This window comes from Oncorhynchus clarkii, chromosome 8 (assembly GCF_045791955.1).
Source record: "Oncorhynchus clarkii lewisi isolate Uvic-CL-2024 chromosome 8, UVic_Ocla_1.0, whole genome shotgun sequence".
In the NCBI taxonomy this organism is placed as follows: domain Eukaryota; kingdom Metazoa; phylum Chordata; class Actinopteri; order Salmoniformes; family Salmonidae; genus Oncorhynchus; species Oncorhynchus clarkii.
In genome coordinates, this window is record NC_092154.1 from 28274948 (window position 1) to 28288521 (window position 13574).

A 13574-nucleotide genomic window follows, 5' to 3' on the forward strand; every position below is an offset into this window, starting at 1 on the left:
TGGATCACACACCATATCATCATCGGGTGACTCATAAAATGTACCGAAACTTTCTGTTTACATCACAGCTGTCATTATTTTTTTTTATACGGTATGACTATACTCGTATAAAAACTGTGAATGGAAATGTGCTTACTGACATAGAAATTGCCAAGACATTGATAATGATAAAATCAAACATCTAGATACAATGTAATACTTTTTTAACATTTTTATTTCAATTCTGCGGAATAGCAGCACCTCAGACCTGACTTAAAAGGATAGTTCACTCAAAATAAATATTTTGCTCAATCGTCCACTCAATACAATCTACAAAAATGTGCATGTCTGCAGTCAAGTTTTGAAGGTAGAGTACTTTCACAACAGAGTGCTTCGCATCATATGAAACCTGCACAACGTTTTGGGATTATATTAACAGTGCACTAATGAACAAAACACTCAAATATAGCTTTTGAGTGAAATAACCCTTTAATAATCTCATTTTGTGGGCGGCTGTTAATCAAGGTCTCATTGGAGCGGTACTTCTATCGTGAAGAATGAGGATAACAGTGGCAAAGATAGTCAAGTCAAGTGCAATCAGGTTTATTTAAAGTGCATTGTCCAAGGGTCTCAACACACTTTACATAATAAGGCAAGGGGGAAAAAGAAAGAAAAAACGATGTAGGAAAAGGAGGAAAAAAAGGGTAAATAAGTGTTTAGTCACAACCCAAATGGCACACTATACCCTATAATGTATTACTTTTGACCAGGGTCCATAAGGCTCTGGTCAAAAGTACTGCATTATATAAGGAGATGGGCCCCATTTGGGACACGCTCTAAGATACGAGGAGAGACATGGTATTTTTTTCTTGTCTCTAATACACCTTCTTCGGCTTTCTTAGCACACACATTTGCTTGTTTGGGTTTGTAATTTCATCACTGCAGCTATGGAAAATCATTGCTGTGTTGGGTATCACTCTTGTCATGCCAGTAAAAGTTGTTTGAGTTTGAATTTGACTGGGGGAAAGTGAATTGATTGAGGGTTTTTTTCAGGCACTCACAGAGGGGCCAGAGTTACCAACAGGTTTTGGGGGCTCCCATTATCCTGCCACCCACTGAGTCCCACTATTATGAGTTTCCTACACTCCCCTCTGTTTCCCTCTTTCCCCCCTCTCCCTTCCCCCCTTCACTTCCCTCCTCTCCCCTCCCAGTTATCCCCTTGCTCCCCTCCCCCCTCCCATAATCCTTGAGAGAAAGAGAGAGAGACACACATACAGAGACAGAGAGAGAGAAACACACATGTACTCGACTAGTATGCACTTAATACAGCGCCGGGGTGCCTGACCGGTCAGTGGTGTGTGTGTTGTGTACGTGTGTGTGTTATGCAGGAGAACGAGGCCTCTCTGGAGTTGTGGGCTGGTGGAGTGAAGGAGTTGTCCACCATGAAGACGGATCTGTCCCAGTACATCTTGGCCGGGGATGCTACCCTACTACAAGGACAGGTGGAGCAGCTGCACTGCCAGTGGGAGGAACTCTGTCTAAAGGTGAGAGGGGCATGGATAGAGAGAGAGAGAGAGAGAGATGTAGGGAAAGAGAAGTAAGATGTCGGTCTGTCAGTGTGTGTGTTAGAGAGAGAGGAAGACTGATTTTATTTGAGAGAGTGAAAGTGGATGAGAGGGAGGGAAGGTACAGATATAAAATAGAGTAGTCACTAGCTATGTTCTGGCCACACAAAAGGCTCCTCCACTACTGGGGCTTTGACCGGTGAATGTGTGTCCAGCGAGTGGAGACACACAAAACACACTCATTTATGGCAGTGCAACAAGAGAATAGGAGCAGCGTGGAATGGAGGGAAAAACTGTGGCTGAATGGGATGCCACTACTGGCCAGCAAAAATACATTCGATACTTGCATTTCCCAAAAATATTATTTGAAAATGTAGTGTTTCTATTTCTGCTTAAGATTTAAGAGTTTGACATTAGATAGTGTTGAACATTTGACATTTCCAGTGTGCCCTTTTAATATCTCCTCAATAGTTATTTGCACATACTGTGTTTCAGGGGTTGAGGTTCTGAATGCCTCTGTAAGAGACATTAGTATTTGTGCTCTCATGTGGTATAATATTTTACTAATGATGTACAGTACATCTTTGTCAGTGAGAGAAAGATGTACTGTTTTTTTTGTGGGGGGGCAGGATTTAGTTTGATTGTTTTGAGACCTAATTGGGTCCTGATACAAGCACATGGGCATTTTGAACGCTGTGGTCAAACGGTCATTCATAGTTCTGTTGGGGTTTGTAACTGAATTTGTCTATTACTGATTGTAAGACGAAATGACCGCAGCACGTGAGTGATTTGAATGCCTCTGTTGGAGTTTGTAACTGAATTTGTCTGTTACTAACTAAGTTCAATTCCCATGCAGACTAGTTTTAACAATGGTGAATGGAGGTGTTTAGCTCTTTAGCTGAGCAGAGGTCAGTATTCCAAGCTACAGTTACATCTCCCTTTAAATCAAAAACAAACAGAGCATTTTTGTATAAATGCCTGTTAAAGTTTTTTTTCTGATGACTAACTTGCGCGTTAGTCCTTGTTGTTGGAGCAACAATGGTGCCCTCATGGTTCCAGTGACTGCCCCACTTGCAACCTGTTAGGGAAATTGTTGAAACTGGTGCGCTTGTGGGGACACAGAGCTGGCAGCAACCATTAGTTGTCCTTAAAAGATAGTGTTGCATTGCTATTATAAATAGGCCCAGGTGGTAGTTCATTCATTTTGACATATTTAGACATTTGTTTCCTTACCTTGAAAGCAGTACACTTCCGGCGCCGACAGAGATGGCCGCCTCGCTTCGCGTTCCTAGGAAACTATGCAGTTTTTTGTTTTTTTACGTGTTATTTCTTACATTAGTACCCCAGGTCATCTTAGGTTTCATTACATACAGTCGAGAAGAACTACTGAATATAAGATCAGCATCAACTCACCATCAGTACGACCAAGAATATGTTTTTCGCGACGCGGATCCTGTGTTCTGCCTTACAAACAGGACAACGGAGTGGATCCTATGCAGCGACCCAAAAAAACGACTCCGAAAGAGAGGGAAACGAGGCGGTCTTCTGGTCAGACTCCGGAGACGGGCACAGCGCGCACCACTCCCTAGCATTCTTCTTGCCAATGTCCAGTCTCTTGACAACAAGGTTGATGAAATCCGAGCAAGGGTAGCATTCCAGAGGGACATCAGAGACTGTAACGTTCTTTGCTTCACGGAAACGTGGCTTACTGGAGAGACGCAATCCGAAGCGGTGCAGCCAACAGGTTTCTCCACGCATCGCGCAGACAGGAAAAAACATCTTTCTGGTAAAAAGAGGGGCGGGGGCGTATGCCTTATGACTAACGTGACATGGTGCGATGAAAGAAACATACAGGAACTCAAATCCTTCTGTTCACCTGATTTAGAATTCCTCACAATCAAATGTAGACCGCATTATCTACCAAGAGAATTCTCTTCGATTATAATCACAGCCGTATATATCCCCCCCCAAGCAGACACATCGATGGCTCTGAACGAACTTTATTTAACTCTCTGCAAACTGGAAACAATTTATCCGGAGGCTGCATTCATTGTAGCTGGGGATTTTAACAAGGCTAATCTGAAAACAAGACTCCCCAAATTTTATCAGCATATCGATTGCGCAACCAGGGGAGGAAAGACCTTGGACCATTGTTACTCTAACTTCCGCGACGCATATAAGGCCCTGCCCCGCCCCCCTTTCGGAAAAGCTGACCACGACTCCATTTTGTTGATCCCTGCCTACAGACAGAAACTAAAACAAGAGGCTCCCACGCTGAGGTCTGTCCAACGCTGGTCCGACCAAGCTGACTCCACACTCCAAGACTGCTTCCATCACGTGGACTGGGAGATGTTTCGTATTGCGTCAGATAACAACATTGACGAATACGCTGATTCGGTGTGCGAGTTCATTAGAACGTGCGTTGAAGATGTCGTTCCCATAGCAACGATTAAAACATTCCCTAACCAGAAACCGTGGATTGATGGCAGCATTCGTGTGAAACTGAAAGCGCGAACCACTGCTTTTAATCAGGGCAAGGTGTCTGGTAACATGACCGAATACAAACAGTGCAGCTATTCCCTCCGCAAGGCTATCAAACAAGCTAAGCGCCAGTACAGAGACAAAGTAGAATCTCAATTCAACGGCTCAGACACAAGAGGCATGTGGCAGGGTCTACAGTCAATCACGGACTACAGGAAGAAACCCAGCCCAGTCACGGACCAGGATGTCTTGCTCCCAGGCAGACTAAATAACTTTTTTGCCCGCTTTGAGGACAATACAGTGCCACTGACACGGCCTGCAACGAAAACATGCGGTCTCTCCTTCACTGCAGCCGAGGTGAGTAAGACATTTAAACGTGTTAACCCTCGCAAGGCTGCAGGCCCAGATGGCATCCCCAGCCGCGCCCTCAGAGCATGCGCAGACCAGCTGGCCGGTGTGTTTACGGACATATTCAATCAATCCCTATACCAGTCTGCTGTTCCCACATGCTTCAAGAGGGCCACCATTGTTCCTGTTCCCAAGAAAGCTAAGGTAACTGAGCTAAATGACTACCGCCCCGTAGCACTCACATCCGTCATCATGAAGTGCTTTGAGAGACTAGTCAAGGACCATATCACCTCCACCCTACCTGACACCCTAGACCCACTCCAATTTGCTTACCGCCCAAATAGGTCCACAGACGATGCAATCTCAACCACACTGCACACTGCCCTAACCCATCTGGACAAGAGGAATACCTATGTGAGAATGCTGTTCATCGACTACAGCTCGGCATTCAACACCATAGTACCCTCCAAGCTCGTCATCAAGCTCGAGACCCTGGGTCTCGACCCCGCCCTGTGCAACTGGGTACTGGACTTCCTGACGGGCCGCCCCCAGGTGGTGAGGGTAGGCAACAACATCTCCTCCCCGCTGATCCTCAACACTGGGGCCCCACAAGGTTGCGTTCTGAGCCCTCTCCTGTACTCCCTGTTCACCCACGACTGCGTGGCCACGCACGCCTCCAACTCAATCATCAAGTTTGCGGACGACACAACAGTGGTAGGCTTGATTACCAACAACGATGAGACGGCCTACAGGGAGGAGGTGAGGGCCCTCGGAGTGTGGTGTCAGGAAAACAACCTCACACTCAACATCAACAAAACTAAGGAGATGATTGTGGACTTCAGGAAACAGCAGAGGGAACACCCCCCTATCCACATCGATGGAACAGTAGTGGAGAGGGTAGCAAGTTTTAAGTTCCTCGGCATACACATCACAGACAAACTGAATTGGTCCACTCACACAGACAGCATCGTGAAGAAGGCGCAGCAGCGCCTCTTCAACCTCAGGAGGCTGAAGAAATTCGGCTTGTCACCAAAAGCACTCACAAACTTCTACAGATGCACAATCGAGAGCATCCTGGCGGGCTGTATCACCGCCTGGTATGGCAACTGCACCGCCCTCAACCGTAAGGCTCTCCAGAGGGTAGTGAGGTCTGCACAACGCATCACCGGGGGCAAACTACCTGCCCTCCAGGACACCTACACCACCCGATGTCACAGGAAGGCCATAAAGATCATCAAGGACATCAACCACCCGAGCCACTGCCTGTTCACCCCGCTATCATCCAGAAGGCGAGGTCAGTACAGGTGCGTCAAAGCTGGGACCGAGAGACTGAAAAACAGCTTCTATCTCAAGGCCATCAGACTGTTAAACAGCCACCACTAACACTGAGTGGCTGCTGCCAACACACTGACACTGACTCAACTCCAGCCACTTTAATAATGGGAATTGATGGGAAATGATGTAAATATATCACTAGCCACTTTAAACAATGCTACCTTATATAAATGTTACTTACCCTACATTATTCATCTCATACGCATACGTATATACTGTACTCTATATCATCGACGGTATCCTTATGTAATACATGTATCACTAGCCACTTTATACTATACTATGCCACTTTGTTTACATACTCATCTCATTTGTACATACTGTACCCGATACCATCTACTGTATCTTGCCTATGCTGCTCTGTACCATCACTCATTCATATATCCTTATGTACATATTCTTTATCCCCTTACACTGTGTACAAGACAGTAGTTTTGGAATTGTTAGTTAGATTACTTGTTATTACTGCATTGTCGGAACTAGAAGCACAAGCATTTCGCTACACTCGCATTAACATCTGCTAACCATGTGTATGTGACAAATAAAATTTGATTTGATTTGATTTGTCTATGGGCAAGAAGTGACTTCAATCCACACTTTGGTTTTGTTTTACAATCCACTACCGTAAGCATTTTGAGATCAATTCCTGTGTCTCCACTTTAGCATGTATTACATTTAATGCCGAAATCAATAAAAAAGATATTCAACCAATTCATTGAGTATATTGCACCCTAACAGGTGCAATATTTTTAAGATGATAAGATGAGAGATGATTTGGTTTTGAAATGTAATACATCCTACACGGTGGAGATTTACATGGGGAATGGGTATTACATGAATAATTAAAAAACATGTGAGTGATGAAGCTATCTTTCAAATTGTGACTATTTAGCTGATTTGAAGTTTTGGTACTGTATATCTACAGTATATTTTTGCCCATTACAGGTTTTCTGAAGTTGGGGATGTGCATATATCATGCTTGTATGCTTCATAGAACCACAATGGAGCCCTTATATGACAGTGTCCCCACAACACATGGCGCCGTCCCCAGAAGGCTAACAGGTTGCAGGTGGAGCCAGTCACTGGAATGGCTGAGGGACAGATGGCCAGCCAGGACTGTGGCCTGCCTGTGTTTCAAGAGACAGCCCCTGTCCCCTATTGTTGTGGTGGCAACGCAATTCCTCACAGGGCATGACAGGTCACAATAGAAACCGCTCCTAATGGTATATTAAGAATTTTAAGCCTCAATGGTAAGTTAAGTGAGAGAAAGAGCCACGCTTGTGAAAAACAAAACAATGAACAGACAATGAAATATTGGCAACCCAATGAACCAATATCTGCCAGTTAAGCTCTTTGACCTCAAACAATCAGCATCCCCTCCTTTGTGGAGTAATGGGAATATAATTATCACATTAAGCTCTCATTAGGAAAATGGACCATATTAATTTTATGTAAAAAAAAAAGCTTGACTGTCTTGAGGCCTCGCTCAATTTACTTGATTATGGGGAGTCCACCAGGGTTCTTGCATTTGCATTGCCTTATAGTGAACTGGTACACACAATGGTTGGGATCAATTCCATTTCAACTCAGTCAATTCACAAAGCACACTGAAATTCATTTTCCTTGTTGCTTTTCAATGTACAATGAAATGTGTCAGAGGTCCACACTTCTGGAACAAGCCAACTTTATATAACTGGGTCAAACTTGCATTCGGCTGCTTTAATGGGAATAAGACTATGTACTGTAGGATATTTGTACCATGCCTTTCCACTTATGATATCTTCTGGTAGAACTAGATTATTCACAGAATGGAATAGACAGCAGGGAGGTTTTATCACAAGCACTTTTGGGCCTGTACAATTTTGCATTAGTAGCCAAAAGCACTCTTGAAGTAGCCCCCTTACTGATAGGCATCGATAGCATGGGAGCTGGAGAATACAGCTGAAAACCTTGCCCCAAATAGTGATACAAAACCAATCCAGTTGGCACGTCAGGGTATTATTTATGGGCTACTTTCAACAAACCTGTGTTGTATGGTGTTATCTTTTCAATTTAGACTCAACCTCACTCACAGTTTAATGGAGATGCAGGTATTCAGCTTAATAATAATGAACATGGAGTGATACAAAACAAGAGAAGCATCTGCACATGAAAACAGAAGCAATACTGCCTGATGAGTGAGGATACAGAGTGCTAAATAAAGGGGAAGTAATCAAGGTGGTGATGAAGTCCCTGCGTGCATGATGATGGGGTGCAGGTGTCCGTAATGATGGGTTGCCAGGACCGGTGGTTAGAAAACCGGGGGCGTCACGCACCAGAGTGGGAGTAGGTGTGACAGTACCCCCCGACACACTACTCCAGCCGCCGGACGTCACCGGGCCAGGAGGGTGGCTCCGAGGGCTCTGAGTGGGCCAGTCCAGATGGAGAAGGTGGAAATCTCGAATGATGTTGGGATCTAGAATGTCGTCCACCGGGACCCAACACCGCTCCTCTGGACCGTACCCCTCCCAGTCCACCAGGTACTGGAGCCGACCCCCACAACGTTGGGAGTCAGGAGGGGTGTCGTGGGGGGTGGCATCCACCAAGGGACCAGAAATCACCGGCCTGAGGGAAACATGAAGAGGGTGAGATCCGGTAGTTAGGGGGAGCTGTAATCTATATGTCACCTCATTGATCCTCCAGAGGACCTTGAACGGCCCTACGAACCGGGGTCTCAGACTTCTTACAGGGCAGGCAGAGTGAGAGGTTCCTGGTGGAGAGCCAGATGGAACACAGGACCCTAACTGCGGTGGCGATCCACATGCTCCTTCTGACGGTGCGCTGGAGCCTCACGAGGGCATCGTTCCAAAACATTTCTGCGTGCCTGGACCACTCATCCACTGCAGGAGCTTCGGTCTGGCTCTGGGTCCATGGCGCCAGGGCTGGCTGATATCCCAGAACACACTGTAAGGGAGTCAGCCCAATGGAGGAGTGATGCAATGGAGGAATTCTGGGCGTACTCTGCCCAGAGAAAGAACCCTGCCCGTCCTGGCAGTGACTCCTCAGGAACCTCCCCAGTACCTGGTTCATCCTCTCAAACCTGTTAGACTGAGGCCGGTACCCGGAAGTGAGGCTTACTGTGACCCCCAGCTTTTCCATACCCATGACGTGAATTGGGGGCCACGGTTGGAGACGATGTCCTCAGGAAGGCCATCGTTCCCGGAAGACCTGCTGGAATAGTGCCTCAGCGGGGTATGAAGTACAGAGGGATAAAAATGGCAGGATTTAGAGAATCTGTCCACAACAACCGTAATAGTGGTGAAACCATTAGACAGAGTGAGATCAGTAACAAAATCTATGGACAGATGGGACCAAGGCCGCTGAGGAATGGGAAGGGGAAGGAGTTTCCCTGCTGGAGTGTGCCGGGAGATTGTTTGGGCACATATGGAGCATGAATTGACCTAACGGGTGACGTAGGCCACCAGTACTTTGCGGAGATGGATGAAATAGTGCGGGTAATACCTGGGTGTCCAGCGGCGAAGGATGTGTATGCCCAGGTCAAGAACTGACCCCACACCTCCGTGAGGACGTAGATGCACTCAGGAGGGCAGGTAGCAGGCGCGGGTTCCCTCTCCAGAGCATGGCGGCTGTCCACATTTACATCACAAAACACGGGGCCAATGATATGGGAGGATGGAATGGTGGCGTGGAGGGCATTCACAGGACTCTCACCTGACGTGGAACCACAAGGTAAGGGAAAGCAGGTCTTCTGATATCCGGGTGCCCATGCAGTGATATTAATCCTCGACCAGGAGATGGTGGGGTAATACTGTTGGAGCCACGGAAGGCCGAGGATGATTTTGTGTACAGGAGCTGTGGTGATGAGGAAGGGAAGGCTTTCCCGGTGCAAGGGTCCCACAGTGAGGGTGAGTGGTGCTGTGATGTGTGTAATAGTGCCGAATCCCAATGGTAGTTTATCCAAGGCTTGGACTGGAAAAGGAGAGGAGAGCAGATACAAGGTAATGTTCAGGGAGGAGACAAGGGCCTGGTCAATAAATTTCCATGAGGCACCGGTGTTCACTAGAGCCGTAGGGACAGCCCACCAGTGAAATGGAAACCAGGAAGTGCTTGGCGGAAAATGCTGAAGAAATACTCACGCCTACCCCGGGAGACTAATTATCACGGGGCCAGCCCTCTGCTCCAGTGGACTTTGGGTTGGGACGCCACGGACACTCCAGGAGCTGGTGCCCGAAGAAGGTTGTACAGGCTGATGGCCATTGATGTGTGCGTCCAAGGAAAGGTTATCATCCTGGCATGCCAACTCCGTCTGGACCTCCTTTCGCAGTCCTCTTTGGAATAGGGTGCATAGCGCCAGCTTATTCCATCTGCTGGAGGCTGCCACAGTCCGGAAAATGAGGGTGTACTCCGCAGCGGTCTGGGCACCAACCCCCGGGCAGCAGGGAAATTACTGTGGCAACCTTGGACCTCTCGTTGGGCGAAATAGAGGGAGCACTGTAGGAAGTCACAGCATTTGGATGGAGTCCAGACATATTTGTCCGGGAGGAACAGTTGGGCATCGCTGACCAGGGTGGACTGCTGGGTAGGATGGGGGACTGGCTAGTTGGAGGTGAACCCTCTCGGGTGGTGTCGAGGCAGTGGAGGACGCGGAGGACCTCGTCTATAGCCGTACCCAGTTGCGCCAGCTGATTGTGGTGTTGTAGTAGATGTCCCTGTTCGTCGATCATCTGGTAGATGTCTTCCTCTTCTGCTGCTTCCATATTTTGAGGCAGTATTCTGTAACAGAGATGCAGGGAGTCAGGAAGCAGGTGCAGTTGTTGAGTTTAATAATAACGAACATGGAGCAATACTCCCGTGTAGGATGAGCCGCGCCTGGACATGAAAACAGAACCAATACTGCCTGATGAGTGAGGATACAGAGTGTTAGATAAAGGGGAAGTAATCAAGGTGGTGATGAAGTCCAGGTGTGCATGATGATGGGGTGCAGGTGTGCATAATGATGGTTTCCAAGACCGGTTGTTAGTAAACCGACGACATGAGTAGCAGGAGCGGGAGTAGGCGTGACACAGTTAGTTGACAGTGCCTGTTTTTGTGTTAAATGTCTGTTATGGTCTGGGTGTTGAAGTATCTTGACAAAATATAGCATTTTGGACCTGAGATCTGTTTTTTGTCAATCAGAATAACATTACTGAAGGTATTATTTAACTTAACTTTCAGTTAATGCTGTTAAAGTGGCTAAAATGATTAATTAAAATTGAGGTGGCCATATAGTTCCAGACTGGAAGTGCAAGACCTAGCTTGAGTGGCAGTCTGTTTGTGCTATCATGTCAACTCCCTCAATGTCATGCCATGTTTGCAAATGATTAGGCGAAAGCACAAACAGATCTGGGACCAGGCTAGGAAAGACCCCCATCACAATGTTTTTTCCGTATCTGATTGTCAATCCCTTCCCCTGTTAGTCTATCAAGCAAAATCCAGTCCTCGAGGATCGCACATAACGTAGGTTTCTGTTGCTCCCTTGAACTCAATCCAGCAGGCACTGGGAATTGAGTTTGACACCCTGTCAAGAAACCTAATACATGAATGCATGGTACATTCCAGTGTTTCACATGGGGCAACATATACTCACCCTCCCCCTCCCTTCTCTTCTCAGGTATCCCTACGCAGGCAGGAGATCGCCGACCGGCTCAGTGCCTGGACCATCTTCAACGACAAGAACAAGGAGCTGTGCGACTGGCTGACCCAGATGGAGAACAAGGTGTCGCACAGCGGAGACCTCAGCCTCGAGGAGATGGTGGAGAAACTGAAGAAGGTAGGAGGAAACTGGGGTATGGTGCACATTTTAGGAAACAACCTCAGGTGTGGTGAAACTGAATGAGGTAAGAGGTAACTGGGGTACAGTGCACATTTTAGGACATATCCTCCGATGTAAACCGTATATAAAATTGTCACTTACAATTGGCGACATAGCGGCCACCATTTTTGGGAAAATGCTTTATGCTGGTTGAGTTGACCGACAGTGGGACAACGTAAAAAACAAATGCTAAAATTGCCAATTTAGTTTTGTGTAATTGTTTTTTACAATGTAAAAAGGCACATAGAGGGTGTTTTTGCTCCACTACAATCCTGGTCACAACCCATTCTTTCAAGACAAAAATAACTGTCTTCTCAAACTGAAACAAAGCATGTTTGGAATGGATACGCAGTTTACCTTACCTTGCTGGGTCCATAGAATTATACACAGATGTAGGATCTTAATTTGATCACCCTGTTGCTGAAGAACTTTCCTGTAATGCAGGAAATGTAAAACTTGTAGTGCATTTGAGGTCTAAAAAGTCTTCTGAAGTTTGTCATTTCCACTTTGAAATTTCAGACTTGATTTTCCCTTCTGAAAAATGTATCAATCTCTACAAAATGTTCAATTAAAGGACAATTCCGACAATTTATAAACAGTTATCATGCTTAGTATATATGTACTATTGTAAGATTTGATACACATTTTGATGTTTTATCATTTTTGTTAGTCATACTGCACGATTCATTGTTTTTGTAATTTTGAAGCTTCTGTATTGCGCTCGTCTACAGCATACTACGATTCCCAGGGTGCATTTAATCTCCCATGATGCAATTCTAAGCATGCAGTTACTGTAGCTTAGTTAGCTGGCTATATCATGCCCAGATGAAGCTTAGTCTAAATACGTAGAGAGGTTGGTAGCTAAGCACCAAAACCGAGGCGTGCTCAAATATGTGGTAAAACAGATAGGGTTGGCTTAGATTGTTGATAACATGTTAACTACAGTATATTTCATTCCCAATGTATATTGAAAACATAAAGTTGCACAATGAGCACTTGTGTCTCAAATACGTCATTACCGTTGTTGATTAGCTAACAGATTTTAGACATGTTATCATAGACATCAGTCAAAACACCTCAAAACAAGACACCTTAAGAACAAGATCAAACAAGTTGAAACGAGCCACTTACGATTTACCATGTGGCAGTTTCTTGTCATTGTTGCTATCTGGCCATCCAGAACAAAAACAACACACAGCCATCTGCCCCTTTTGAAGCGTGTACATCATTTTCGTGACATGATCAGCTAACCCTTTTATTGCTTATGGCACAGGTTATGAGTGCATTTCATATTAATTTTGGGTTGGAAATATATTTTAATGCTTGCATGAATGTCATGCTGAATATATGTTCATATTAATAACCAGGTTTCAACCTTTTCATGTGAGTAAAATGCATGTCGGATAAAACATTTTTATGACGGGCCTGATGTAAACAGAAAATTGATGGACTCTTCTCCCACTCTGTCACGGATGCCATGGTTGCCCTTAGTTTGAAGATGTAATCCAGAGACAGGTGTTTATACAACAGCCTTCTTTCTGTGTGTTATCTTGTCGACTACCTCTGCATATTTGCAATCAAACAGCAGAATTTTCTCCATCTCCTTAGCTATCGTACTCTAATTCCACCGAGCATTCCACTGATTTCTAAAACTTGGTAGTACAGAAAGTGGAGAGCAACACTTTTGTAGTTCTACTACGTGATATCTTTTTTTTTTTAAGTCTCGTTAGAGAAGACTATCTACACATACTGACCAGCTCATGTTATAGACAGAAGCGTGCTACAGTACATGGCAGACCAATCCATTATCTCCTGGCTTTTTCCGTGGCTAAACAAACTATGTTCATAATTTAACATTTTATTCATATTTACAGATGGCATACAGATGGCATACAAGTTTGTTATTAAGACACATGAAAGTTCACATGTTCCAGAATGCATTTCTGCCCAAAATGTTTACTTTCAATTGCCTCTCCTGTGAAGTAGTGACTCGCGACACACGCCTAGTTTCCTGA

At 45.5% G+C, this 13574-nt stretch overlaps 1 protein-coding gene across 13 annotated transcripts in view; it reads left to right on the forward strand.

The window, feature by feature from the left end:
• LOC139415226 (spectrin repeat containing, nuclear envelope 2a) overlaps window positions 1-13574 on the forward strand; it is a 226507-nt gene that overhangs the window by 183512 nt on the left and 29421 nt on the right. For all 13 annotated transcript variants that reach the window (XM_071163142.1, XM_071163152.1, XM_071163147.1 and 10 more), the window contains 2 exons: window positions 1368-1523; window positions 11359-11517. In XM_071163142.1, coding sequence (XP_071019243.1) covers window positions 1368-1523; window positions 11359-11517 — 315 coding nt within the window. The remainder of the gene's footprint in view (window positions 1-1367; window positions 1524-11358; window positions 11518-13574) is intronic.